General features: G+C 51.4%; 1 protein-coding gene across 6 annotated transcripts in view; it reads left to right on the top strand.

The window, feature by feature from the left end:
- The window catches only part of ST3GAL3 (ST3 beta-galactoside alpha-2,3-sialyltransferase 3), a 211,921-nt gene that overhangs the window by 182,177 nt on the left and 3,496 nt on the right, over window positions 1-26,248 (top strand). For 4 of the 6 annotated variants that reach the window (XM_081492592.1, XM_081492590.1, XM_081492589.1 and 1 more), the window contains 6 exons: window positions 3,006-3,100; window positions 6,571-6,634; window positions 7,509-7,604; window positions 7,906-8,092; window positions 22,808-22,954; window positions 23,122-23,268. In XM_081492592.1, coding sequence (XP_081348718.1) covers window positions 3,006-3,100; window positions 6,571-6,634; window positions 7,509-7,604; window positions 7,906-8,092; window positions 22,808-22,954; window positions 23,122-23,268 — 736 coding nt within the window. Of the gene's footprint in view, window positions 1-3,005; window positions 3,101-6,570; window positions 6,635-7,508; window positions 7,605-7,905; window positions 8,093-9,128; window positions 9,214-19,719; window positions 19,900-22,807; window positions 22,955-23,121; window positions 23,269-26,248 lie in introns of those variants that run through there. The other 2 variants (XM_081492594.1, XM_081492593.1) reach the window with 2 other exon arrangements.

The following is a 26,248-nucleotide window of genomic DNA, read 5'->3' as shown; positions in this document are numbered from 1 at the left end:
GATATGATACTGTCATACGTCCTGGTGGAGGGGAGTTTGGCTATGGATCAAAACTGTATATATGCATTTTCCCCTTGATCCAGCAAACCCAACTCTAGGAATCTATTCCAAAGATACACTGGCAAATAAAAAAAGATGAAGGCATGGTTGTTCATTGTTATGATTGTTAGTGGTACCTACTCTAAGAAAGACCAGAAACAACCCAGGGAACTGACTGAATAATATATGTACATAACCATAATGAGGTATCATCAAGTATATAACTGTATCTACTGCTGTGCATTGATCACCAGAGTATATTGAATATCAGTGAAAAAAATCAAAAAGTAAAACAGTGTATATGTTACATTTTACTGAATATAGAAGGGCATAGGAATTCGCACACATATGTATTTGCTTATCTCAAAAAACAATGGAGGAAAAATTAAAAACTAATAAAAATAAATACTAAATGGGAATAAAAGTAACAGGAGTCAGACACAAATAAAAGTTTGATTTCTCTGAATATATCTTGCTTTGTGAATTTAATTCTGGAATTCTGTAGTTGTATGTCATCATAAAACAAAATTAAATTAAAATGAGGGATAAGCAAATTCTAAGACACAAAATGAAATGTATGAACCCAACTATGTATTGTTGATGAAGTGAATTCAGCAGGATTATTTCAAAATAATTTTGCAAAAGCAAAATAATTTATCTGTACTTCTCTAGTGGGATATACCGTAAGGCAAAGAGAACTATAAAGAAACTTTAAATCATTTTTAGTAATGATAGTGTTAGTAATAATACTGGTGGTATTATCTTGAATCTGCCCTCTGCATTTTGTGTATGTATCTATATGTGTGGATATTAACGTAATTATGTTAATATCACTATAAACAAGGAAATCAGCTTAAGAGAAAAGAGATATAAAATTTAATGGTTTCAACATATCTTTTCATTTGTGTATCCCTGTACATTCTATTAGGGGGATCATTTTTTATTCAAGTTACCAGCAGAATGGTTTGTGTTCTATTTACAGAGCAATATTTTCATAATATTATAAGGTGAAAAAAGTAGTCTACAGAACAATCTAAAAAATAATATGGGAAAAGGAAAATCACTACAGAAATATACCCAAGGTTAATTGTCTCTGTGTTGTAGAATTATGAGTATTTTTACTTGTATGTGTGTGTGCATGCCTATTTGTACCTTTTCCCCAAAATTAACACATATTACAAGCCACACCAAAAATACACGTTTGGTTTTTTTTAGTAACAATTAACATAATGAACTTTCTAATCAGCTGGAAAGATGGGAGAAGGGAGAAGACAGAGAAAATAATGTATTGAGATCATTTGGCTAGATCTTAGGAGATTTTGCTAGCATATAACATCCAATATCCTGGGAAGCAGATAAAATCCTGTCCATGCCTGACTGAGAAACTGCAAAACTTTTATAAGCTCAAGCCTGACACAGAGGTGCTTGCCTCAGGCTTATGCAGGGACCTTGGGGACTCTGGCCAGGATCCTCAGGGCCTCTGGTAAAACATCAAATGTATTGATTCACTTAGACTGTGTGTACCAGGTATGAGAAACATGAATGACTCTTGCACTCAGAAGGGGAGTGAGCTGGGAAGAAAGCCAGCGTGCAGGAACGGCCCTCCCGTGCTGTCACGTGTTGACAGCTTCTTCCTGGCAGCAAAGGATGGGGAGGGAGCAGCACTGAAACTTTTCTGCCTCTTTCAAGTTCGCTTCAAAATCTCCAAGAAGGTTAGACCTCCAAGTGATTACTGCTGTGATTCCCCCTGGGCCTGGTGATTGTAACGATGTTAGTGATGATGGGAATGAGAATTGAATGCTAAGGTTAGAGTTCGCTGGGAGGGGTGAGTTCTAACTTCTGGGCCAGGAGAGCCCCTTCCTCCAGTCTTCAGTTTTTCAGTGGGGTGACTCAGGCTGTTACAAACAGAGACAGCCACCGAGGCCTAGGCCTGTACACCTTCATTCTCAGCCAGGAAGGCCCTGAGCAGAGGTCCACACCCAGGAAGTGACCAGGTGCTGGCCATCTCCAGGGCTGCCTTTTCAAGGTCTCAAAACCAGGGTGCCAGGTTCTAGTGGGGTTGTGTTGTCCAAGCATCTCTGAAGAGCTTGGTTCCTCTCGTTCCTCTCACTCTGCCCTCAATTCCTTCTGCACCCCTCTGATGCCATCCCTACCTCCCAGCCTCCCCCCTGCCCTGCCCACTCCCTGGCTTCCCAAGAAGTTCCCAAGTTTCTCTCCCAAGCTCAGCATCACTTCATGCTTCCCCCTCTTCCCCTTTTCCCTCCCATCTTTCCTCCAGACTAGAATTTGCCCTCCGTATAAGCTCCATGTCCCTGGGAACTTAGTGTTGCCCTTGTCCTCCTCTCTGCCAGCAGAGTGCTCAGGCTTCTGCTCCTCTGAAGCCTCTCCTCAGCCCTGCCTGCCTCTCAGCTTCAGGATACTACAATTCTTCCCTTCTGTCAAACCTCTAGCTCCTATGGCTGTTCATCTGCTTTGTCCTCTCACCATGGAGTCTCCTTCCTCCTCATCCTGGGTGGTCCACCTCCTAGAATTCTCTCCCAAATTCTGTCTCTCTGCACTGGCTGTATTCGAGGGTATTCTTCTGCTCACTGGACAGCATCTCATCTTTGAGTTCCCAGCTTTCAGGAACAGTGAGGACAGCCATGCTTGTGGGATGGATGCAGGCGTGGATAACCTGCCAGAGAGCATCCAACTCGGGGGTGTTGATCCCTGCTGAGTGCATCCTGTCTCTTCACTCCAGCAGCTGGCCACATATAAACTGGCCAGGCCCGCTCCTTCAAACCCAGGCTCCGCTGAACAAGGCCTATCGGACCCCACGTAGGAACTACCCAATGAGTAGGCTGGGGTCGCCAGGGGGTGCTGGAACATAGAGGCTGGCTTCCAGCAGATCCACTGTCAAGACAGATGCCAGCCAGCACTGCAGCCTAGTGCACCCTGGGACCCTCAACAGCCCTGTTGTATTCCAGGTTCTCCAAGCCAGCACCCATGTTCCTGGATGACTCCTTCCGCAAGTGGGCTAGGATCCGGGAATTTGTGCCGCCTTTTGGGATCAAAGGTCAAGGTATGTTGGGCACCCTGTCCCACTCTATATTAACATCATGTCTCCCAGGTTACCTCCCTGGGCTTCAGGGCAGGGCTGTACCCTCAGAAGTCTCCCTGCTGGGGACCCCCCCCGCCCCGCTACAACAATGCCCTACCTCCTCTCCCTTTTTCCTGTCCTTTCTTTTTTCCTACTTCTTTAGTGGACTGTTTACTCAGAGCTTTCCACTCTGCTGGGGGCTAGGGACACAGCAGTGGAGTAGACAGATGTGGTCCTCCCCCTAGCAAAGCTCCAGTCTGACGCAGACACGGGTACTTGCAGGGCAGGACAGTAAGGCCTCTGATGAGAGAAGAACACAGTGCTGTGAGACCACCCAAAAGGGGTGCCTGAGACATCCACACTAGAGGACTAGCTATGAGGGGGGACAGCCCAGGGGAAATAGAGGCCGTACCCCATGACTGCCCCCAGACCCCTCCATCAGCCCATTCTGATGTTTTTCACCTTATGTAGCCTCCCCTCCAATCCTTCCTTATCCTGTCCAAGGCTAACCTTTCCCTCCTATACTCTCAGAACTGTCCCCTTCCATTGCCTCAGGGACCTTACCATGCAGCTCCTGACAAAAGACTTTCGCATCACTGAGAGTTTAACAGTTCTGTTTCTGTGTCAGATTTTCTGCCCCTATTTCAGGGCATGGTAGATTTTTGGCTTTACGTCATACACAGAAGGATCAGATCCCAGTTCTACCTCTCTACTAGCTGTGACCATGGACAAGTTGCTCACATGTTTTTGCTTTAGTTTTTTCATCAGTTACATGGAGAGAATAAGACCACCGTATTAGGTTGTGGTCAGAATTAAATAAGATGACTGTTAAAGGGTGATATCATTTAGCTAGCAGACTCCAGAATGCCCAAACCCTTTACTCAGCCAGCCCACCCCTCCCTGAAAAGAAGACAGTGGCCAACAAAAGGATAGTCTTGAACTGGAGCCTTGACCTTCAAAACCTCCAAGGTTGGGTTGAACCATATGAACTCCTTTTTCATGGGTGCAGGGAGCCAAGCAGCCTCACTTTACTTGTAAACCCTCACTCGAGATTCTGATCTTGGCAGGAAAGGCCAATACAGAGCCCATCATCCAGCAAGAAAAAGTACCCCATAGTTTATGACCATTCTGCTAAGGTTCCCCTTCTAGAAAAAAAAAAAAAAAACCCAGTCCATAGCCTTGGCCTTGGTCAGTTAGCAGCAGTATGCTTTTCCTTACAGGTAGGAAAAGGAGGGGATCTGTGACCTTCCCCAAACCCCACTGTAAAGTGTGTCTGAAGTCACTTAGTATAGAACGTTCCTTAAAGGAATGTCACCCTGACCCTCTCTCGTTTGACTTCTGGAAAGCTTGCTCGTGCCAATGGTCTCCCCTTCCTCACCATTTACTCCTGAAGAATGTCTTGCCCCCCACCCACCACCACTTCAGTGAAACTGCTCAGTGTCCCCCATGAGAGCCCAGTGATGCTTTTCAGTCCTTACCTTGACCTCTTGGCTGCATCAGACAGTATTTTCCACTCCATCTTTTAAAAAATTATGAGGTTAGAGGGTAGGACAAATTGAGAGAGTAGCATGGAAACATATGTATCACCATATGTAAAATAGACAGTGGGAATTTGCTGTAAGTCAGCAGGGAGCTCAATCTGATGCTCTGTGACAACCTGAAGGGGTCGGATGAAGTGGGAGGTAGGAGGGAGGTTCAACAGGAACCGGACATATGTATGCCTCTGGCTGATTCATGGTGACGTATGGCAGAAACCAACACAATATTGTAAAGCAATTATCCTCCAATTAAAAATAAATAAAAATTTTTTTAAAAAGGAAAAAAATTAAAAGATTGTTGTCTTTAATTTTGGAGGCATCCTTTCTTTACATGAAGTATTTCAGGTTTGTAAGAAAGCATAAAGACTGATATAATGAACACCCATGTACTCTCTACTCAGTTCAGAAATAACACATGAGATACAGTTCAAGCTCCATGTAACCTTTCCTACTCCATCCCCCGCCTTCCCCAGGAGACCAGTATCCTGGTTTTGGTGTTATGGCTTCATGCCTGTTTATATATTTCTACAGCCTATTTGAATATCCATTAAAAATACGGCATGGTTTTTGCATGTTTTTGAACTTTATAAACAGTATTGCATACATGTATGTGTCTTTCAAATTGATCTTTTTGCTTATACTCTTCAGATTTATCTGTGTTGGTACAGGTTACTCTAGGTCATTGATTTTGTAACTACTGTATAGTATTCCATATACCACATTTAATCTGTTTTTCTTTGGTGCACTTTTAGGTTGCCTCCAGCATTTTGCTATTACAAACAGTTCTGTAATGAATGTTCTTGTACATGTTTCCTTAAACAAATGTGTGACTTTTCTGATGCTGTCCACCTAGGAGTAGAGTTGCAAGGTGTTTGTCTGTGCACAGCTACATCTTTATTTGATATGAAGATGTTTCCCACTGTGGTTGTACCAGCTGACTTATCTTTAGGTCTTTATGTACATTATCTTTTTATCTTCCTAACAATTCTGCACTGTAGCAATTACCATCTTCATTTGAAAGATGAGGAAACTAAAGCCCAAAGACAGCTAGGTTATTTATCTAAGGTCACAGAACTCTTAAGCAACAGAGCCAGGATTTGAGTCCAAGGCTGATAGCATCATCTGTTATACTATAATGCTCTTGTTATACCAAAGTCTGAAAGGAGAGCAGTCATCATTGCCAGCGTCAGAGAGAGGCCAAGAAGAACGAGACCTGAATATGGTCATAGGATCTGAGAGCAGAGACATCACAGGGCCCTTGCTATGGACAGACTGAGTGGAGAGCAGGTGGGCAGGCACCAGGTCACAGGGCTTGAAGATGTAAGGAGGTAGAGACAGCCTAGCAAAACAGGATTAGGGATCGGCAGTGTTAGAGGGAGGAAGTGAGGGGAAGGTGGTCTCAGAAAATGAGGCCAAGTGGCCTGAGCTGGGGACCTGGCTGGGACCACTTGAGCTCTTCGCCATTGGTGTCCCCTCCTTTGCTTCCTGGTGTCTGCTTGATGGGGGCACAGAGTCAGCATGTGGTCTCTCTCTTTAACCGGCGCTCCCATTCTTGGGGAGACTGATGCCCCAGCTCCCAGGCAAGGCCCATACCTGAGGGTGCACGTCCCTGAGGCCTGACTGCAGAGCTTTCACAAGCCAGCTGAGACTGCTAAGGAAGGGCCAGGGAAGCCTGAGGAAGGAGCTGCATGTGAGTGCCGGGCAGACTCCAGGTAGAGGCGTGTGTACACGCCTGTTCTCCCGCCTGCATCTCCTTTCTCAAGGAGAAAGTTAGGCCAGTGGCCCAGCCTTGTGTGCGGAGCTCCCTCCCCCATCTTAGCCCCAGGGCCACGTGCCTGCCTTCAGCTCATCAGCAAACATCTTCTGGGAACACTTAAGTGACCTCTAACAGTTTCCTCCCTCCCCTGTCCACAGATAATCTGATCAAAGCCATCTTGTCCGTCACCAAAGAGTACCGCCTAACCCCCGCCTTGGACAGGTAAGCCATTCCCCAGCTTCCTGCCCCTCGGCTGCCCGGTACATGTAGAGGTGCCGAGGCCCAGCTGGCCTTTCCCTTGTCTTGGGCAGATTCTGCAGCACACCAACACATCCACACACACACTGGGGCAGATAAGCAAGTAAGCAGGGCCACCGCACTGAGCTGTCCACCCCATTGGGCTATACACTCTCGGCAAGACATGTCAGTCCTCAGGTAGCAGAGATCTGAGAGTCAGAACAGAAGGTACTGGGTTGGGATCAACTTAGCACTGGGACTGAGGGGCTGGGTGGTGGGGTGGCTGGGAGGGCTTAAATCCAGCAGGCGGTGACAGCTCAGAAGCCAATAGACCCTGGAGGGATGAAGCCCCAGGGTCAGAGGTGGGAGAAGCAACATGAGTAGGGCTCTCAGGTGGCTGCTGGGTGCATGGCGGCTTCTGAATTAGAAAGGAGTCCAGCCTTGGGTCCTGGCGCCCCCAGGCTCATTCCTCTGTCCTTGCTTTCTTAGCATAGCCCTCAAGCTCAGCCCACTTTTCCCTCTCCCTGGAAAGCTGCCCCCAAACCCACTAACCCTTGGGGAGTCTTTAACCCAGAATGCCATCTTACCAGAGCCTCCTTCCTCACCACCCCAGAGTCGGTGCCCAGGCACCTTTCACACCCATGTTTCCCTGGAGAAGAGTCAGGGGTATCTGAGAGCCCAAGTTGCCCAGCTCTCCACAGTGTGGTTCCAGCCTCTCAGAAATGCTGCTAGAGGCTCACTGGTCTTCTTCCTCCATCCCAGCCTGGGTCTGGCCAAGGGTATGGGGTCAGGGGCCAAAGCAGCAGGGGGAGAGACCTGGTGGCCAGCTCTCCAGAGGTCTCCACCTCTGTCCCCTCAGCCTCAGCTGCCGTCGCTGCATCATCGTGGGCAACGGAGGTGTCCTGGCCAACAAGTCTCTGGGGTCGCGAATTGATGACTATGACATTGTGGTCAGGTGAGCTCCTCAAAGCAGTGCCTCAGGTACCTTCATGTCCTGGCCCAACCCCCTGGTCCCTGAGCCCATTACAAACTGTCTGTCCATCTGGGCCATTGGACTAGAGGTCAGTAGATGCCTCAAGGAGAAGCCAGATTGGAGGGCTTTGGGACAGAAAGCTAGGAGGCTCCATGTGGCCCGGGCTCCCCATCCTCTGCACCTGAGGTCTTCTGGGGTCATGGTGTCTCCCCAAACACAGGCCTGCAGACCGTACGCAGTGAGCCCAGGACAGGCTCTGTCTGACTGGGCCTGCTCTCTATAGACTGAACTCAGCACCAGTGAAAGGCTTTGAGAAGGATGTGGGCAGCAAAACCACACTGCGCATCACCTACCCCGAGGGCGCCATGCAACGGCCTGAGCAGTACGAACGCGATTCCCTCTTTGTCCTTGCTGGCTTCAAGTGGCAGGACTTCAAGTGGTTGAAATACATCGTCTACAAGGAGAGAGTGGTGAGCTCCCTGTGCCCCGGCTCCTCCCCTTCTTGCTCCAGCCCTGCCCAGCTTCCACGTCAGCCCCTTCCCCTGACCCGGGCAAAGAACAATAGGAACCTTTCAAGAGAAGCAGTAAGGACCAGATGCAGTCAAGGGGCAGAGAGGCCAGGAGATGCCAAGGTCACGGCCCAGACTCCTGGAGCTGATGTGCCTGCCATCTGCTGCCTGCCTCCAGAGACCCAGGCTCTGGTCCTTCCTCGGCCTTCTCTAAGCCAGACCCCGGGCACTGCCTCAGCAGTCCTTGTGGGCCCTGCCCTGGCCTTCACTCCCCATATGGAGAGCTCTCACCTGGCTAGCCCCAGCCTTACTGGTGATCTCCATGACTCCCTGCCTTAACTTTGTACTTGTCCAGCCTCCCTCCCCCGCAGTTCCTCCCCTACTCTGTGAGGTCTCTCCGACTCTGGTCATGTGGGGCTCCCCTCGTTCCCAGCCAGGTGACCCTGTGGTCATTGCACAGGGACAGCAGACCCCTCACCTTGAGGGTGCCAGTTCCCAAACTCTAAATCCCGGCCTCTGTCCACGTTGTGCTTTTACCACTGACTTGTGGCTGGGTCCCGACTTGCCACTGAGTCTGTTTCCACTCTGGGAATGGTCAGGTTCTGTACTTATAGTTCTTGGCAGACAAGGATCTGGGCCCCTTTCTTTAGAGAGCTTCTGTGGCCAAGTAGGGTCAGACTGCTCCTCTGTGGACCACCCACTGAGTCCCCTCCTGAGCCCTCTGTCTCTCAGCTATGGGCCAACTTGTCCAGGCTCGTTTCCACCTCTCCCCCTAACCAGTGTCACCAGCCACCCCAGGAGAAGGGCTCTGCAGAGTTCAGGCCATTCATCTTCCAATACCCACGCCTCTCAGCATAGGCGAATGATGACAGACACTCTCTGCCTACAGTAAGAAGCTAGCTGTTCTTTCTGGAGGTTCAAAGGAGAGCTGGGGGGGTGGCTGGAACAACTTCTCCTGCCTATGGAGGTCTCAGTGCAATTTGGTTTAACTCCACAGCCTTTTCCCAAGCAAGGCCAAGGGCAGGCAGAGTCAAGTAGGTAGCAAGCGAGAGCGAAGACAGAAGTCAGGTCCAGAAATTCAGGTAGGTGGGACAGAGGGGAAGGGAAGCCCATCTAGAGCCAGGCTGAATGCGGCAGCCCGGTCCTCCGAGGTGGGTCTGGCTCCCCAGAGGGGAGAAAGGGGCTTGGCTTCAGCCGGTCTGAGCGGCCAGCAGGCCCACTGCCCACGCATAGCAGGCGGAGTGTGGGGGCTGAGCAAGCAGCCCGGTGTTATCAAGACTCTAGTTCTCAGAGCCCTTCTCTTTACCTTGAAGGCAAGAGAATTGGAATCATAGGTAGGCACTTCTAAGGCAGAAATGGGAGAAAGTTGGGTCTGCCCTGGTGAACCCCAGAGAGCCTGGGGGCTGCTCTCTCACCCTGCCTCTGCCCATCTGCTCACCCGCTCCTGGAAGGCAGGGCCCTGATCCCCTTTGCTTGTCTTACCCCTCCGGGCCCAGCCACCACCAAATGACCTGGTCTTGGCTCAGACACCAGATCCTGCTCCCTGCTGGGCAGACTGGGATATGAGAGGCAGCCCAAATCAGGAAGCCAGGCCCAGATGGGCTGGGCCAGCCAGGTGGGTGTTGTCACATGATCCTCCCAAGAACACCAGATTCGATTAATTCAGGACTCTTACAAGTCACCAGAAGGGGTAAGGAAAGAGAGAACAAAAGAAAGGAAGCCAACTAGACTTGGAAGGCTCAGTACACTCAGGCCACTCGGGAAGCAGACAGCAGGGCCTCACTGTTCCCCAAAGACTCGGGAGCTCACTGCCCGGCCTGACCTTGGTGGCAGGCCTGTGCAGGGACCTAACTGGAGCAGCTGGGCTAAAGAGATGTGGGCTGTGCCCATGCACATGCTCACGTGCTGAGGTCTGTGTCCTGTCCTGGCCTTGCCTAGGGCTCCAGGACCAGCCCTGTGGTCCTTGCTGAGGACTCCCTCCCAGAGTTGGGGGATGTGAGTGGAAAGGGGAGAAGGGTGCTGGGAGAGAGTCCTCTGAACTTCATGAGGCTCCTGGCACCAAAGTCAAAGATAGATGGGGCCTTTAGAGTGAGTGGCCAGAGGAAAGCCAGTGATACCCACAGCCTCACCTCTCCCAGCACCCAGAATGGGCCCGCTCAGGCTCTGCTAGTTACCCTGGAAGCTTCTTTGGTGCCTCCTCCACCCCAGGCCCAGGGCTCATGCCTTTGCAGGACCTCTCCCATGATGTTTCAGACTCTTCTGGCAGTTGTGTGTGTGGATGGTGCTCAGTCATGTCTGACTGCGACCCTGTGGACTGTAGCCCACCAGGCTCCTCTGTCCATGGAGTTTTCTAGGCAAGAATACTGGAGTCAGTTGCCATTTCCTACTCCAGGGGGTCTTCCCGACCCAGGGATTGAACCCCCATCTCTTGAGTCTCCTGAACTGGCAGTCAGATTCTTTACCACTGCGCCGCTTGGACTTCCTTCCTCTGGCAGCTGAGACCTGGTAAATGTGGGAAGGCGGCTTCTCGGGCCCGCCCTGTCTGGTGTCTGGCCTCAGGCTTGACCTGCTCCTGCGGTGATGTTTCTAACCGTGCAGCCCCTGGGCTACTGGAGTGCTCGCTGCACCTGTCTGGAGCCTCACATGCAGAATTCTGGCAGGAGGCAGCTCTGTATTCCAGAGCCAAGGCCTGGCTGGGCAAGACTGGAACAGGTCTTAGGCTTCAGCTGTGGCTCAGTGCCTTTGTAACCTCCTGATTCCCAGGAGTCCTGATGGGGTATGAGAGGGGAGAAGATGTAAGAAAGGAAGACTGTACAACCCAAAACCTAGCCTGTGCTAGAGCTAGCCATGCTTTCTCCATCCACACAGGAGAGCGCCTCTTTGTGGCTATTTGATTTCCTGATTCACTGGGTGGTAGCACAGATAACTCCAAACAAGTTACCTTTTGAGGCCCTTTATCTCTCAGATCTCGGGAGACCAAGCCATCAGGCAGGTAGAGAAACTCCTGGCAGGTCCTGTGTGCTGAGTGCAGCTCAGAGGAGCACCTGTGGGCTGCTGAGTGGGGAAGCTGAGGTCAGGAGGGAGGGAGGAACTGGGGACATGGAGGCACAGGTGTTTGTAGGTCCATGGAGGGAGGGGCAGCCTCCAGCTCTCGTGGAATTTTTTTCAGAGGCACGTCTGGCTCTGTCCCTCCACGCACTCGCTCATTGGTCAGGCATCGCTGGATGTTCTTGGTGCTGTCACTGAGCTAAAAATGCAAAGTCACTAGGTCTAATGGGACGGACTGTCCCCAAACTAGAGTCCTAGCAGTGTGGCAGGTACTGTGCCCTGAGCTTCCTCCTCCTGGTGTTTGATGAAGGCTGGAGAGGGCCTGTCCTTTGTCCTGAGGATGGAGCCCTGGGACCTGGACTGGATGGGACACGTGAGCTTCCTGTGCTGTGTCCCCTGCCTCTGCCAGCCTCCCCACCACACCCCAGGATACTGATCATCCAGCACTCCCAAGACCCCGGGAGCTGCTTCCCAGTCCCTTGGCGGCCTCCTCCTCCTCATTCTTACTTGGGCAATCCAGAAAGCTGGCCTCACTGCTGAGCATCTCTGACTGGTCATCCATTCAAGAGGCTCTGAGACCTGGGCTGCGTTGGTGGGTGTGGTTCCCACCCAGCAGGGGAAGAGGAGAGGACACTGGCTAGGGGTGAGCCCCTGGACAGCCGTGATGCAGGCCTGACCTTCCAGCTATTGTTTAGTCCTTGGGGGAGGAAGGAGGGATCGGAGAGGCCGGCCAGGGCCCCATGTTCATGGACGGGGGGACTGGACCCTGAATTTGAGAGACAATGTGGTTGAAGAGGAGAAAGCAGCTTAGGCCCTGGAGTCATACAGACTTGGGTTTAAATTGAGACCCTGTCACTTGTGAGCTGGGTTCCCTTAGGCAAATCACCTAAGCCCCTGAGACTCCTCTCATCTATAAAACAAGAATAGTACTATCCATCCTTCTGCTGCTGCTGCTGCTAAGTCGCTTCAGTCGTGTCCGACTCTGTGCGACCCCATAGACGGCAGCCCAGCAGGCTCCGCCGTCCCTGGGATTCTCCAGGCAAGAACATTGGAGTGGGTTGCCATTTCCTTCTCCAGTGCATGAAAGGGAAAAGTGAAAGTGAAGTCACTCAGTCATGTCTGACTCTTAACGACCCCATGGACTGTAGCCTACCAGGCTCCTCTGTCCATGGGATTTTCCAGGCAAGAGTACTGGAGTGGAGTGCCATTGCCTTCTCCATCCATCCTTCACAGTGGGCTTAAAAGTTAAACAAGATGAAATACAGAAGCACCTGGCATAGTGTGTGACAATTATGTTCTGTCTGTGGCAACTATGGATATTTATTATTACTGGTGGTGGTACTATTGGAAGAGCCCAGTTGCACTAGAGAGTGGAATCTTTGTCTAGATTGCAGGGCCTGACCTAGGAAATGATCTAAAAGCAGAGGTCAGAGGCCAGGCCAAGAAGAGGGAGAGACATGGGACTCCTGGTGAAAGGCCGCAGGCTGGGCTGGCAATCCAGGAATCCACAAGGCAAATGGCCCCCAGGTCCTCGCATGTGTGAGGCCTTATTGGACCAGGCACCCAAACCTAAACCATCTGCAGCTGCACTGGTGCCCTGTTGCAGGCCTAAGATGCATGCACAGCCTCTGGCCAGGCTCTGCCTAGCAGGAACTCAGTGTGGACACCACCTTGCCTCTGGGAGACTCAGTGCAGGGCACCTGAAAAGCGTGGTGAGGCAGGTAGACACCGTGGTCTCCTACTGCTCAACGAGTCCTCTGCTGAGCCAGCTCTGTGGTCCTCACCCCCGCAGTCTCCTTTCTGGACCTCTAGACAAGCTCTCCTGGGAACCATTTCCTCTGCAGCCATCTCCAGTGGACACAGCTCTTTCTCACAGATCCATTATCTTCTGTTATAGCAGGAAGATTCCCTGCACTTGCCCCATCCCGCATCCTGCCTCTTGCTCTTCCACCCCCAGGAAAGATGCTCAAGGGTTGGGGCTCACGCCATCACCCCCTCTGCTCCTCTTCATCACTGTCATCCGTGGCCTCTTGGTTACTCATCTCACAATCATTGTTATCGTTGTTTCTCTCCTCCTCCTTCCATCACCCTCATCATGACCATCACTAAGCTCTTCAGTTTGCCAGCTTTCTTTGAATTCCTTCATTCAGTTCTCACTGTGACCCTGTTAAATGGGTACTATTATGATCCCCATCTCAGGGTTTAGGAAACTGAGGCACAGCGAGGATGAGTTACTTGCTAAGATCACACATCTAGTTAAGTGGTAGGGGTGAACACAGACCCAGCTCTGACTCTCATCTCTGGATGCATCTCCCCCTACCTTCTCAGGAATTGTCCTTTTTCGTTGATTTCCTTTCTTACCTCTCTAATGGATCTTCCTCTAACATTTACAAATTTGTTCAGCCATTTTTTTTTTTTCATTTTCTCACCTCAAAAATGAAAGCCCCAGGAACTTCCCTGGCAGTCTGGTGGTTAAGACTGCATGCTTCTACTGCAGGGAGTGAGGGTTCAGTTCCTGGCTGGGGAACTAAGATCCTGCATGCCATGCGGTGTGGCCCCCCAAAATTAACCCATAGCATAACCCTCCATGATCTGGGCCTTCCAACCCCTTGTCCTAGCCGCTTCTTCTTACACCAAACATTCCTTTGGCCATACCAAAGTGTATGCCCAGTTTCACACCTCCACGTCTTCCTGAGGCTATATTAGACGCTCCTCTTCTGAGCCCCCACAACACATAAGGGCTTTCTTATCTGTCGACTTGTATAAACTCCTGGGGAGCAAGGACTGTGCTCTTTATCTCTAGGCCCATCACCTCCAGCGGTGTTTGAGATGGAGCTGGCATGCATAAACAAATAAATCAATGTGGAAACTGAGACCCAGAGGGAGGCAGGAACGGTATGTCAGAGTCAGGATTCCAACCCAGGTCTTCTGACTTGGTGGGGCTGCCTCCCTCCTCCATGGCCCCAGAGGACATTCTTTTAGATTTGGACCCTTGCGTTCTTTTGCTCTCCTCTCGCCTCTCCTGGGCATCTCTCTCCTCTTAGCCATGTTTGATCTTCTTTCTGCAGTTCCAAGATCTTTCTCCTTGATTAAATAAAAAGAAAGAAAGAAAACTAAACAGTCCCTGGCCTCTGCCCGGTTCAGTTGTCTGTCGGCATCACACAGCCAGCCCCAAGACGGCTCTTCTTTTTGTTCATTGCTTTTTCCAAATGTAGCCTTCAAACAGGTTTCTGACCCTCTCCTCATAGCATGCATCAAAATAAATTCCAAATGGACTAAAAAGTAAAATATAAAAATACAACCAAAGGAAATTTTGAAGAAAGTAGAATAGAAATCACATCTCTAGAGGGAAGAGAATTTTCAAAGGGCAGAAGTGCTAGGAAAAATCATATTTGATAATACATGAGCATTTAAATTTAAACAACAACAACCAAAAAACACTGGATACCACAAAACTTTGAAAAGTTTTTTTAGGAAATATGACAAATGGTTATTATCATGAAAGTAGAAAAGAAAACCATTAGGACCCCAGCAGTTAATGGGCAGGAGACTGAACCGATCACACAGAAGCAGATATAACTAGTGAAGAGCAGCAATCTGTTTAACCTTCCTGGCAGTCAGAAAATTCATGTAAAGGCAACAGGTTGCCACTTATCACCTATCACATCTTCAGAGAATGGGTTTGAATTATAATACATAATTCTGGCAAGAGTGCAGTGACAGGTGCTCTCAAAGGCTACTAGTCAGAGTGCAAACGGGGACATGGCTTTTTGGAAAGGAAATGACACTTGGCACCAGGAGCCATCACCCAAGGGAAGGAAAAATCTGCCTACAAAGGTTTTTATTATAGTGTTATTTATAATGGCCAAACCCAAATATAACCTAAGGGGTTTATTATGAAAAGTATGGTTCAACTAGCAGATGGAGGATGAAGGAGTAGCCCGAGACCCTGCAAAGGCTGCGGGCACCTGGACCAGCCCGCACAGCCACTCCTGCCCTCACTCCTTTGGTGTGGGGGTCACTGAAACAGCACTGGATTCCGCATGAGGAACAGAAGCCAGTCTCTTCCTCTGCCTCCACCCACACTTCTGAGTTTCATTTTCCTCTTCTGCACAATGGGAATAGTGAAAGCTTCCTGGTGTGGCTCTGGTTACATGGCTGTAAGGAGCCATGGGACCCCTGGCACACTGTGCACGCTGCAGGTGGCATCACCTTCTGAGAAGGTCAGGCCTTGCCTTACGGAGCCTCTCTTGAGGGCCAGAGGGAAATGCCCACCCCAGGCCCATCCTCCCCAGGTACTGGAAACCCCGGAATTTCTTACCATAGCAGTGCCAAGTCCACTTCTGTGTTCTTGAGGGTAGAACACATCTCCTTGTGCAGACTCCTAACTCTAAGGAGGGATGTTTGCAGAGGCTGTGAGTAGAACTTGGGTGTGCAGACTGGGCAGTCCCCACGTGTGTACACAGTACTTCTCATGGTGTGGGATGGGACTGGGGTGAGAAGGGAAGGGGAGAGCAGGTGGGGTCAGGCTCTCCCTGCATGCTGGGCCAGCACCAGTCTCCAGGAGTCAGAATTCTCAACTCAAACCTGGCCTTCTAAGTCGTTTTTCAAAGGGAGGATAGAATATATTTTATTTAACAGCTTGGTACCTTGACTAGTAACACATTTAGAATCTAAAATTGAGACATGGTGTGTGGACATCCATTTGTAATTTTGTCCCTGGCCCCACAAATCTTAGGGATAAGCCTTCATGGATGTGGTGGCAGTGGTTGGAGGTGACCTGTGTAGAGAGGGGACCAGACGGTGAAAGGTCTTGTAAGCCAAAGTCACATCAAGGAGCTTGGACTTCATCCTGCGGACTAATAATAGCAGAAACTAACAAGCTGCCCTTGTGCCAAGCGTATTATGTGTATGACTTTTCATTGTCAGGGCACAGAAACATGATGAAGGAGGACCTAGTCTTATTTCTCATATATTGGAGATGATGGTAATGAGCATATAAAGGGGTAAAGAACTTTCTGAGGGAATACAGTGTTAGTGGTTAGGGTTCAAAAACAGACCTACCAAATTATTGGGGCATTTCGCAGGCAGGGTGGACTGACAAGGGAAGGAAGGAGGCAGTTGTGGGTGGATCTGTGCAGGAGCCACAGACCCTGTGCTCCTTGGTTGGGGAGAGTGAGAGGTCAAGGGTGAGTGAGGATTCAAGTCTGAATTGCTGGGGAGGAATGGTGGTGGCTGGAACCCTCAGGGGAAATGGATTGGGTCAGAAAACAAACCTCTCAGGGCCTTGGTTTCTATAGGAGGGGACCAGACCAGATGTTCTTAAAGGTCTCTTTTTGTAGGATGGTAATCAATATTTTGGAGAAGGCAATGGCACCCCACTCCAGTACTCTTGCCTGGAAAATCCCATGGGTGGAGGAGCCTGGTAGGCTGCAGACCCATGGGGTCGCTAGGAGTCGGACACGACTGAGCAACTTCACTTTCACTTTTCCCTTTCATGCACTGGAGAAGGAAATGGCAACCCACTCCAGTATTCTTGCCTGGAGAATCCCAGGGACGGCGGAGCCTGGTGGGCTGCCGTCTATGGGGTTGCACAGAGTCGTACACAACTGAAGCGACTTAGCAGCAGCAGCAGCAATCAATATTTTGATGGTTGTCATCTGAAATATTATAGAATATATTTGTACAAAAAATTAAATGGTTTATGCATAACAGAGACTTGTGTATTTGTTGATTGGTTGATCCAGGTTAATTGTTCTGAAAGAGTTTGTACGCCTGTAAATCGCTCTCTTTAAAGTTCTACTTCATTTTACTTATAGTTTCCATAGTATTCCTTGCTCTTCCTCCCATCTTAAGTTGTATGCATGTGAGTATCTGGGGGATATGTCTTGTACGTATATATACATATACATATTTATACCGGACACGACTGAAGCGACTTAGCAGCAGCATGTATGGCAAATGTTTTAAACCTCTTTTTGGCTCGTTCTCACATCATAATGGGTAGAAGCCCCAGTGGTGGTAAACAATCCGCCTGCAGTGCAGGAGCTGCAGGAGACACGAGTCTGATCCCTGGGTCGGCCCTTGGGAGAGGAAATGGCAACCCACTCCTGTATTCTTGCCTGGAGAATTCTGTGGACAGAGGAGCCTGGTGGGCTACAGTCCAAAGGGTCTCAAAGAGTTGGACATGACTGAGAGACTAAGCGTGCACATCATAATAATCATGCTGTGTATTGAGATATTTGTACGTAGTCCTGGGTTATAAACTCCTTTTAAGTAAGGAAAAAAAAAAACAGACCTGCGCTCTTAATTATCCTGACAAGCTGCCTCAGTGGGGCAGTGGAAACCCTCTGAAGATTTTAGCCCTGAGAGGGTCAAGATCAGGTTTGTGTGGAACTGAAGGCAGGCACAATGGAGGCAGGGAGGCCTGGTGGCTCCTTGGAGTGACCCCAGTGAGCTGGTGACCTGTCCTCAGGGAGTGGCAGCCAGAGGTGGGAGTGAACACACCTGCCCTGCTCCTGGCTGCAGAAAGCCAGCCCATAGTCAGGCCCTCCATCCAAGACCTCTCATCTTGGCAGGCAGACTGCTCGCCTCCCAATGGAGGAGCAGGAAGAGGGAAGAGGCTGTGGGAGAAGCAGCATGCAGGGGTGCCGGCAAACACAGCGGAGCCTGGCTGGACCAGAACTTCTTCCCGGATGCTCTCCCCCATTGCTCCTGCTGCTCTGACAAGAGCAGAGCGAGTTGCATCAACAGGAGACCGGCAGCTCCATGCACGTGAGCTGGGTCCAGACTTGAGTAAGGCAGGGACATTCCTGGAGAAGGGATTCAACCCAGCATTCGGCTCACAGACGGCCTCACGGAGAGCTTTGACCATTCCAGGCCAGCGTCATAGGCCAGCTTTATAGGCCTCTGTGTTGTGTCCTGTGGGTCAGGGAAATGAGATGTGAGGAGCCTCAGGCCGTTTGGACAGGCCTCTGGAACAGGGCTGTGGTTACCCAGTGGTAGGAAGGCCTCCAGCACCCAGTGCCCTCTGAAAGGAACCCAAGGGCGAAGCTGGTCCCCGTTTGATGTGTGTCCATGAACTGGCCCGTCTGTGGCCTCTAACGTTGCCAGCCACACCCTCTGCCTCACTCTCGGCTTCTGAGACACTCGCCCAGAACCATAACAGACAAGATTTATTGAGTGCTTGTCACGTGCCAGACGTGGTGCCAGACGCTATAAAATGCACAGCACCTCACTTCATCTTCACAACTGTCAAGCTCTTGACATCCCCATTATGCACGAGGACCTGGAGACCTGCAGAGATTCCATGACACACCCTGGTCGCACACATGTGGAGTATGTGGAGTCTGGATGTGGACGTGGGTTTTCCCAACTCCAGGGCCCAAGGTCCCCCAGGGCATCACACTCTCCCTGCCTCCTCGTTGCTCTTACCCTTGCTTCTCAGTCTCACAGGCTCCTCTGCTCCACCGACCCCTTCAGTTTGGTGTCTACAGGGCTCTCCTCTCCCCACCCCACACAGAGATTCTCAGTCTCAAGTCATCAAACCCCCTCGCCTTCAGGGACCCCGTGCCCTTTGGCAGCGGTGTGCAGCGTGTTGTGTGTGTGCCCGTGTATGACTGTTCTGAGGAGGGAAGCCGCAGCTTTTATTTGAGGAGATGGGCTGTAGATGTGTTTACTTGGTATGTATCTACCTGGGGGACACGGCGCAATGCCTCAGCCAGATCCTGTTCTTAGTTGTTTCTCCTTTCCCTGGAATTCCTGAGGAGGCGCTGCACCAGGACAGTGACAGGTGGGAAAAATAAAACAGCCATGCCGGATCCCAGCACCCTAATGCAGGCTCTCTGGGACTTGAGACCCAAGCACAGGGCTTGTTCCTGCCTCCCCACCCCACCCCCCCCGCATCCCAAGGAGCTGCAGGTGTGTCTGTGACTTTGCATCTCCTGCCACTAAATGTGACTCTAGCTGTTGTGCAGTCGCTAAGTCATGTATGACAGATGTGACACACGTGTCCTCGAATCCAAGCACTCCCAGCAGTCGTTGCTCCTCCTGGGAAACAGTAAAGGTGGGAAGAGACACAGAAGCCTCCCTTTCCTCTCCACCCTGGAGCTCTTGTCAGATTCTCAAAGGGGGCTTGAGATCCTAATTACCTGCCGTTTCACACAGTGGTTCCATACGGAACACTTTAGCACATGGGAAAAGCCAAGAGATGTCTCCAAGAGGGAATCTCGTGTCACGGGAAGACCCCGGCTCTTGAGCTGAATCCAGCTCAGATTCTCCCCAGCTGTGTGCCCCCGGGCGCCTCCCCTCACCTCTCTGAGCCTCAGTCCCCTCTGTGAGATGGGATGTGTGACACCAACCGCAGCGACCCCTGACTCCCCTCAGAGCTCCCAGCGGGGTGGGTCGAAGAGAGGCCCTGTTCATCCTGACTCCAGGCCCCCTCCCTCCTGAGGTGGGCGCAGCAGTGATGCTAAGGAATGGGTTGGCAGGAGGAACACTCATCCTGGCATCACAACATTCGGGTTTGCATCTTCCCCCAGCCACTTACGTGACTTTGAGCACATCGCTTCATCTTGGGTCTCGCACCTGTGAAGTGGGTGAAAGTTGCAGACACATAAATAATATCTGTGAAGACCGGCCTGCAGCCTCCACACCCCCAGCTGTGCCGTCCCTGCTCTCCCCACCCCTCCTGAGCAGCCCCCGGGCTTCCTCTTCTTTGGGTGTGTGTGGGCAGGTGTGGGCAGGAACCCGGGGTTGTGGGGATGGGGGAGGATGCTGGGGCCTGCCTGGCTCTGGGGAAGGGATGGGGGCTGTGCTTGGCTCGGCACAGGCTGGTACCCGCCGTTCCTTCGGTACACGGAGGGGCTTCTCCCCAGTTTTGCACAAGAACTTGGCCATTTCTCCACCTTCCCCTTTCTTGCTGGGTCTCGTCCTGACCTTTACCGCCTTACACACATATACTTCTCCTGGACACAGAGGTAGACACAGGAGGAAGCCGGTCTGGGGTCTGCTTTCTCATCTGTCTAGGGCTGAGACCCAGAGAAGTTTGCCCCCAGGGCTGATCCATTGAGCTGACACTTGGAGGACAGATAGAATTTGCCCAAGATAGTGGCATTGCCACAGAGGTAGGGAGACATGGGAGGGGGTGGCTGGAGCAGACAGTCCATTGAAGGCCACAGGAGATGAGCCTGAAGAGGCACAGAGTGCGGTGGAGGAGCGAGAGTGGATTTCACGTCCTCTGTCACACTTGAGGTCACTGCTGGGCCACAGAAATGAATCAGATCATGAGCCCCTGCCTTGGGGCTGATGGTGTTGAGAGCAGCTGAGCAACAACTGTGAGCTGGGCACTCAGCCTGAATTATCTCATTGAATTCATGCAACATAAGATAAATACCCTTAGAATCCCTAGTTTATCCATAAAGAAACGGTAAGTTTCTTGCCCAAGGCCTCCACACAGTTGAGGGACCAGAGCCTAGTTTGGATGCAGGCCCAAGATTCTTCTGTCTTAGTCAGCTCGTGTTGCTATAACAAAATACCACAAACTGGGTGGCTTATAAACAACAGACATTTGTTTCTCACAGTTCAGGAGGCTGGAAGTCCAGGATCATGGTGCTGGCAGACTTGGTGTTTGGTCAGGGCTTCCTGATTCAGAGATGGTTCCTGGTTCATAGATCGTGGTGCCCTCATAAGGAGCAGGGGATCTCTCTTGGACCGCTTTTGTAAGGGCACTGATCCCATTCTTGAGGCCTCTACCCTTGACCTAATCACCTCCCAGAGGCCCACCTCCTAACCATCACCTTAGGCATTAGGCAAATGAATGAGGGGGGCACAAACTTTCAAACCATAGCAGATCTTAACTCCATGTTTTTTCACCTCCCAAAGGTGAGAGACCATTTCTACCTTGAGATGAAGGCGTTCAGTAAAGGGACGGTGAGGGAGGAGATGTGAGTCTTAAGAAACAAGTGAGGTGGATCAGGTGGACGGAGGTGGGGAGGCCATTATAGACAGAAACAGCAGCAGCAGTGGAAGCATGAAGGTGTGAGTCAGCAGGTGGGGACTTCAGATGGGCAGAAATGGAAACTGGAGCAGCAGGCGGGGTTACTGGCTAAAACACTCAGATCTCTAGTGGGGCAGTGGTGATCTGATCCAATTTGTATATAGAAAGATCATTCTAGCAGAGAGTAGAAAGTGGTTTGGGAGGCAAAGATGGCCCATTCTGGGCACTGATTACATGTTTGTTGAGGAAATGAATGTAACTCAACAATTACTGTGTACTGTTTACATTCTAGTCCTACTACTGGGCTCTGGAGGGTTAGTGGTCAATAAAACAGACACTCTAAATGGCCTCATTATGATAATCCATTTGAAAGATGATGAGACCTGGACTTTAGGTGGTAGCAGTGGTTATGGGAGGAAAGGATGGATCTGTGGGGTCCTATAGAAAATAGAGTCAAAAGAACCAGATGACCAACAGGACAGATCAGGCTGGAGAGATGAAGAGGGATGTATAAAGTCGATTCCCAGGTTTCTGATTTGGATGATTGGATAGACAACAGAGCTCGGGGAACACAGAGGAGGAGCAGATCTAGGGAGACCAGAAATAGCTGAGATGTCCAACAACAGAGGGTTGCTTACATAGTCTAGGGGACATGCCTAGAGCCTGCAGGGTTGGTTTGTGACCTTCTCTAGCAGTACTCGGGAGCCTGGTTACAAGGGCAGGAAAGATGGATGAATGGGTTGATCCAAGCTCATGGTTCCCCTAGGCTAGGACAATAGAATGGCAAAAGGCAGGGAACTGAAGGTGATCACAAAAGAATGGCTGAAGCAATCTATTCGAGGGACTAGACCAGGGAGGGCTTGTATACTGAACAGAAAGGCAGGGCTGGGAACTAGAGGAAGGGAGGGAGGAAGAAGGAGAGGAATGTGTGGCCCCGGAGTGGACCCAGGGTGTCAGGGTCCAGAGCTGCTGCCTTTCCAGTCTGGTATGGAGATCCCTAAGGGAAGAAACATCCCATTTGGCAGATAAAGCAACTGAAGCTCAGAGAGCTTGTCACTTGCCCAAAGTGACCCAGCTCCCACTGGTGGCAGAACGGGGGTTGGAGTGTTGTTCTGCTGTGTCGTACTAGCTCACGTTCTGTCTTTATTTTTCAGGTTCACTTTAGCACAGTTGACTGAGAGAGCGAGGAAATTCAGCAGAAGGGAAAGGAGGCGAGCCTAGCAGAGCAGATAGGGGAGAGAGGGCAGGCTCCTCCTGGGCCCCTCAGTAGCGGCAAAGGGGAGGGGTACCGCTGGGCCGCTGGCTCTTCCTCTTGGTCTGAGAACCCCCCAGGCCAGAGCAGCACAGCCCTGTGCCCCATGCCCCATGCCCTGCCTGGTAGCTCACGTGGTCTCCTCCATCCACACTGGCCCCCCCATGCACTTGTCTCTGCCCCACATCCTGTGTCCCCAGCACACACCGAGTCCTCCGTACTCCAGCCCGTTTATTCGTCATGCCCCAGGCTCCCTGTACACACCTCATGCCCCCCACCTGCTTTCTCACTTGCCTGTACACACTTTGGGTTCCTGCCACTCCCCTGGGCCCATCATAAGCTATGTGCCTGCTCATGCCCACTTGTGCTGTGTCTACAGAGTGCATCGGATGGCTTCTGGAAATCTGTGGCCACTCGGGTGCCCAAGGAACCCCCTGAGATTCGCATCCTCAACCCATATTTCATCCAGGAAGCCGCCTTCACCCTTATCGGATTGCCTTTCAACAACGGTCTCATGGGCCGTGGGGTGAGACATCTGGACCCTGGGAGAGGGAGGAGAGGACTTGGGCCAGAGGTGCCTTGGCAAGGAAGGATGAGGGGCAGAGGGGGAACAGAGGGCTCAGTCCTCACGAGCTCAGGGGAGCTTTGCTGAGGGTCTCAGCCTCACTCTGCCCACCTTCCCTCTCTTTCCAGAACATCCCGACCCTCGGCAGTGTGGCAGTGACCATGGCACTACACGGCTGTGACGAGGTGGCAGTTGCAGGCTTCGGGTACGACATGAACACACCCAACGCTCCCCTGCACTACTATGAGACCGTGCGCATGGCAGCCATCAAAGAGGTGCGGGGCTAGGTGTGGGCCAGTCCCTGGGCTGGTCGAGGGAGGGGGCAGTGCCAGCACGAAGGATAGACTCTGACTGTGTGTGCACAAATGAATGGTCAAGGGATGAGCCAGTGGCAGGTCTGGCTGCTCAGAGATCCCTGGAAGGCCCTGCCCCACCCTCAGCTAAGCTGGGTCACCAGGTATCTTTGACCACCATGTCTCTGACCACAACATCCTGCATGTCCCTCTCCCAGTCTTCTCCTTGAGCTTCCCCTCTGCCCACTGCCCCCTCCACCTGCTCCTTGTCCTGCTCCAGCCCCTGCCTCCTCCTTGCTGCTTCCTAGTCATCACGTGCCCATCTGGGTGCAAGCTCAGGGCCATCCTCCCTACTTCAATTCTTCTATCCCCACAGAAAACTGCCTCGCCCCCTCAAACAACCTGCAGACATTGCCTCTCAGTCTCAGGATGCCCTCAGTACCTCCTCCACCCTTCCCTGTAGCCAGACACTGAAGCTCTTTAGCATCCAGAGTTGCTTCTCAGGTGATGAGTATGTTAAGTTCTTCCAGCCAGCCAGCCTCTCCTGGCCCCTCTCCCTTCACAGCAAGAGCCTCTGTGGAAAACCTGAACACCCTTTGCTTCTTCCCCTCGCCTTCTGCTGCTCCCTGCCTGGACCCTGGGCGTCTGCGGCTTGTGCTTTGAGCAGCTTCTCTACTCCTGCCTCTGGGTGGCAAGGGTTAGAGGAAACCTCTTGTCCATGCAGACTCACAGCTCAGCAGCCCTCGTTCCTGCTCATCAGTCTCTTACAGTCTGTCTCAAACCCACTGAACTGTTCAGGTCTTATGCTCCCCAAAGCTCCCTTCCTCTCCTCCTCCATAAGGAGAAAGGAGAAAAATGCTGTTGCCGGGCAGGCTATGCCCTTCTCATTCCCACTCAGCCCTTCGCCCCTCGCAGCCCAGCTTCCCCCTTCACCTAACAGGACTCCCACCAAGGTCACTAGTGACTCAAGGCTGCCAAGTCCAAAGGACCCGTGTCAGTCTTGTCTTTCCTGATCGCTTGGCAATGCCTTCTATGTTGACCAGTCCTTCCTCTGAAATGCTCTCCTGCTCAGTGCCCCTTCTGTTCCCTCACCATGCTCTCTCATTCTCTTCCTCCATGTCCTGGATTTCAGTCCACCCCTAAGAGTCAGCATTAACTAGGACTCCATCCTAGACAACCTTCTCTTCTCACTCCGCACATTCCCCAGGAGATTCACACCCCCATCCAGGGCTCTGTTCCCATCTATATTGCTTTAGGCTTTGGGGGTTCATTCAGGCAGCCTTGAGTGATGGCGAGTTATTTCAAGGATATAAGAGAGACTTGAGAATCTCATGGGAAACAACTTTTCAGCTGGGCCTCCTGTTTCCTGGAATGGGGTTCAGGAGTGGTAAGGTCCTCCTAGGTTCAAGGGAGCCCCTGACCTGTCTTACCCCTCAGCAGTGGCTCCAGCCTTGCCTCCTGTTCACCAGGACCCTGTGGTCTCTCCATCTCTACCTCTCTTCACGTACCATCTTACTGCCTCATCCCCTACCAGCACCCGCCCCAAATTGCTCTCACTGCTTTTACCTGCCTCCTGGCTTCTGTTTACTCCTATACTGGGTCTCTTACATATTCCTTTTATGTAAACTTTATGTAATGGCTTCAGGGAGAGGGTGAGAGGCCGCAGACAGGCAGTGGCCGGATCAGGAAGGGTTTTTTCTGCCATGGTAAGGAGTGTGGACTTGGCTCTGAAGGCAGGAGGGAGCCATGGACCAGTTTTCAGCTGTAGATGAGCGTGTAGTAGGGTCACTGTGGCTACAACATGACAGAAGGATCCAGGCAGGAACAGAAGCTAGTTGGGATGCTGTCTCAGCAGTCTAGGCAAGAAATGAAAGTTCACCGGAACTGTTCAGTGATGACAGGAAGACAGAGGCAAGAATTGGTTAGGATTTTAAATCAGCAAGGCCTGGAGAGGGCCTCCATGCGGAATGAGGTGGAAGGACCCACCTTCCCTGAAGCACTGGTGGAGGCTGCTCCCTCTTCCACCTGCTGTGTCTCAGTTGTCTTAGCCTCACCCCCTTCACTATCCTGTAGAACCATCTGGCTCCGAGAGACTCGAGACTCGAGACTCGCGGCATCTGCTGCACCACCTCCCTGTGGAGTGCTGAGCAGTGCTGGTGAAGAAATCAGATGGCCTGGGTTCATAGCCTGGCTCTATACCTTCCTTTCCTTATCAATACATGGGGTAATGAGAGGTTTGGGAAAGAGTCGATGTGATAATGTGTAAAGAAGGCCTGGCCACAGTAAGTGCCTGCACATGTTTGCCATTATTATTAATGGTAGTGTTTTTACCCCTACTTATTACTATTGCCTCTCAGCATCCTAGAGGAGTCCCTGAAATGCTGGCCCCTGGGTGTAGGATCCCTGCTGTCTCTCAGGGTGTCTTCAGAGGGCAAGGGAGAGGACTTGCTTCACAGCCCATTTTCCAGGCCCAGCGGGAGTGTGTGAGATGTGAACACAGTGAGGCAAGGGCTGAATGCGGAGGGGATATTGAGGGATGTCAGAGACATTCATAAAGGAGGAGAGAGAGTAGAGAAGGGTCAGAAGATGCAGGGTCCTGGAGACCCAAGGAGGGCGTGCCTACAATCACCAGCGCATGGCGCCGGTGTGGCACGGAAGTCCTAGGAGAGGTGCTGAGACACGGCTGTCGGATGTACCAGTTAGGGGTTCCCGAGGGTTGTGATGAGCACAGTTTCAAAGGACCAGGGACTTCAGAGCCAGAGTGCAGCAGCTAAACAGTGAGTGTGGCTCCCACCGAGTGCTCTCTGGGGAAGCCCGGAGGAGAGAAGAGGAAACGGACTGAGCAGTAGCCAGAGGATGAAGTGGGCTCGCCCTCAACAGGAGGGAGTCTCCCACAACAGGGAAATCTGGGCTGGAAATGTAGACTTGTGAGTGGTGAGCACAGGGGAGGCATGGATGAGAT

This window comes from Giraffa tippelskirchi, chromosome 5, assembly GCF_054371585.1.
Source record: "Giraffa tippelskirchi isolate mGirTip1 chromosome 5, T2T-mGirTip1v1.2.pri, whole genome shotgun sequence".
Lineage (NCBI taxonomy): Eukaryota > Metazoa > Chordata > Mammalia > Artiodactyla > Giraffidae > Giraffa > Giraffa tippelskirchi.
The sequence above is the reverse complement of the archived record's forward strand: the minus strand, read 5'-3'. Positions and strand labels throughout refer to the sequence as shown.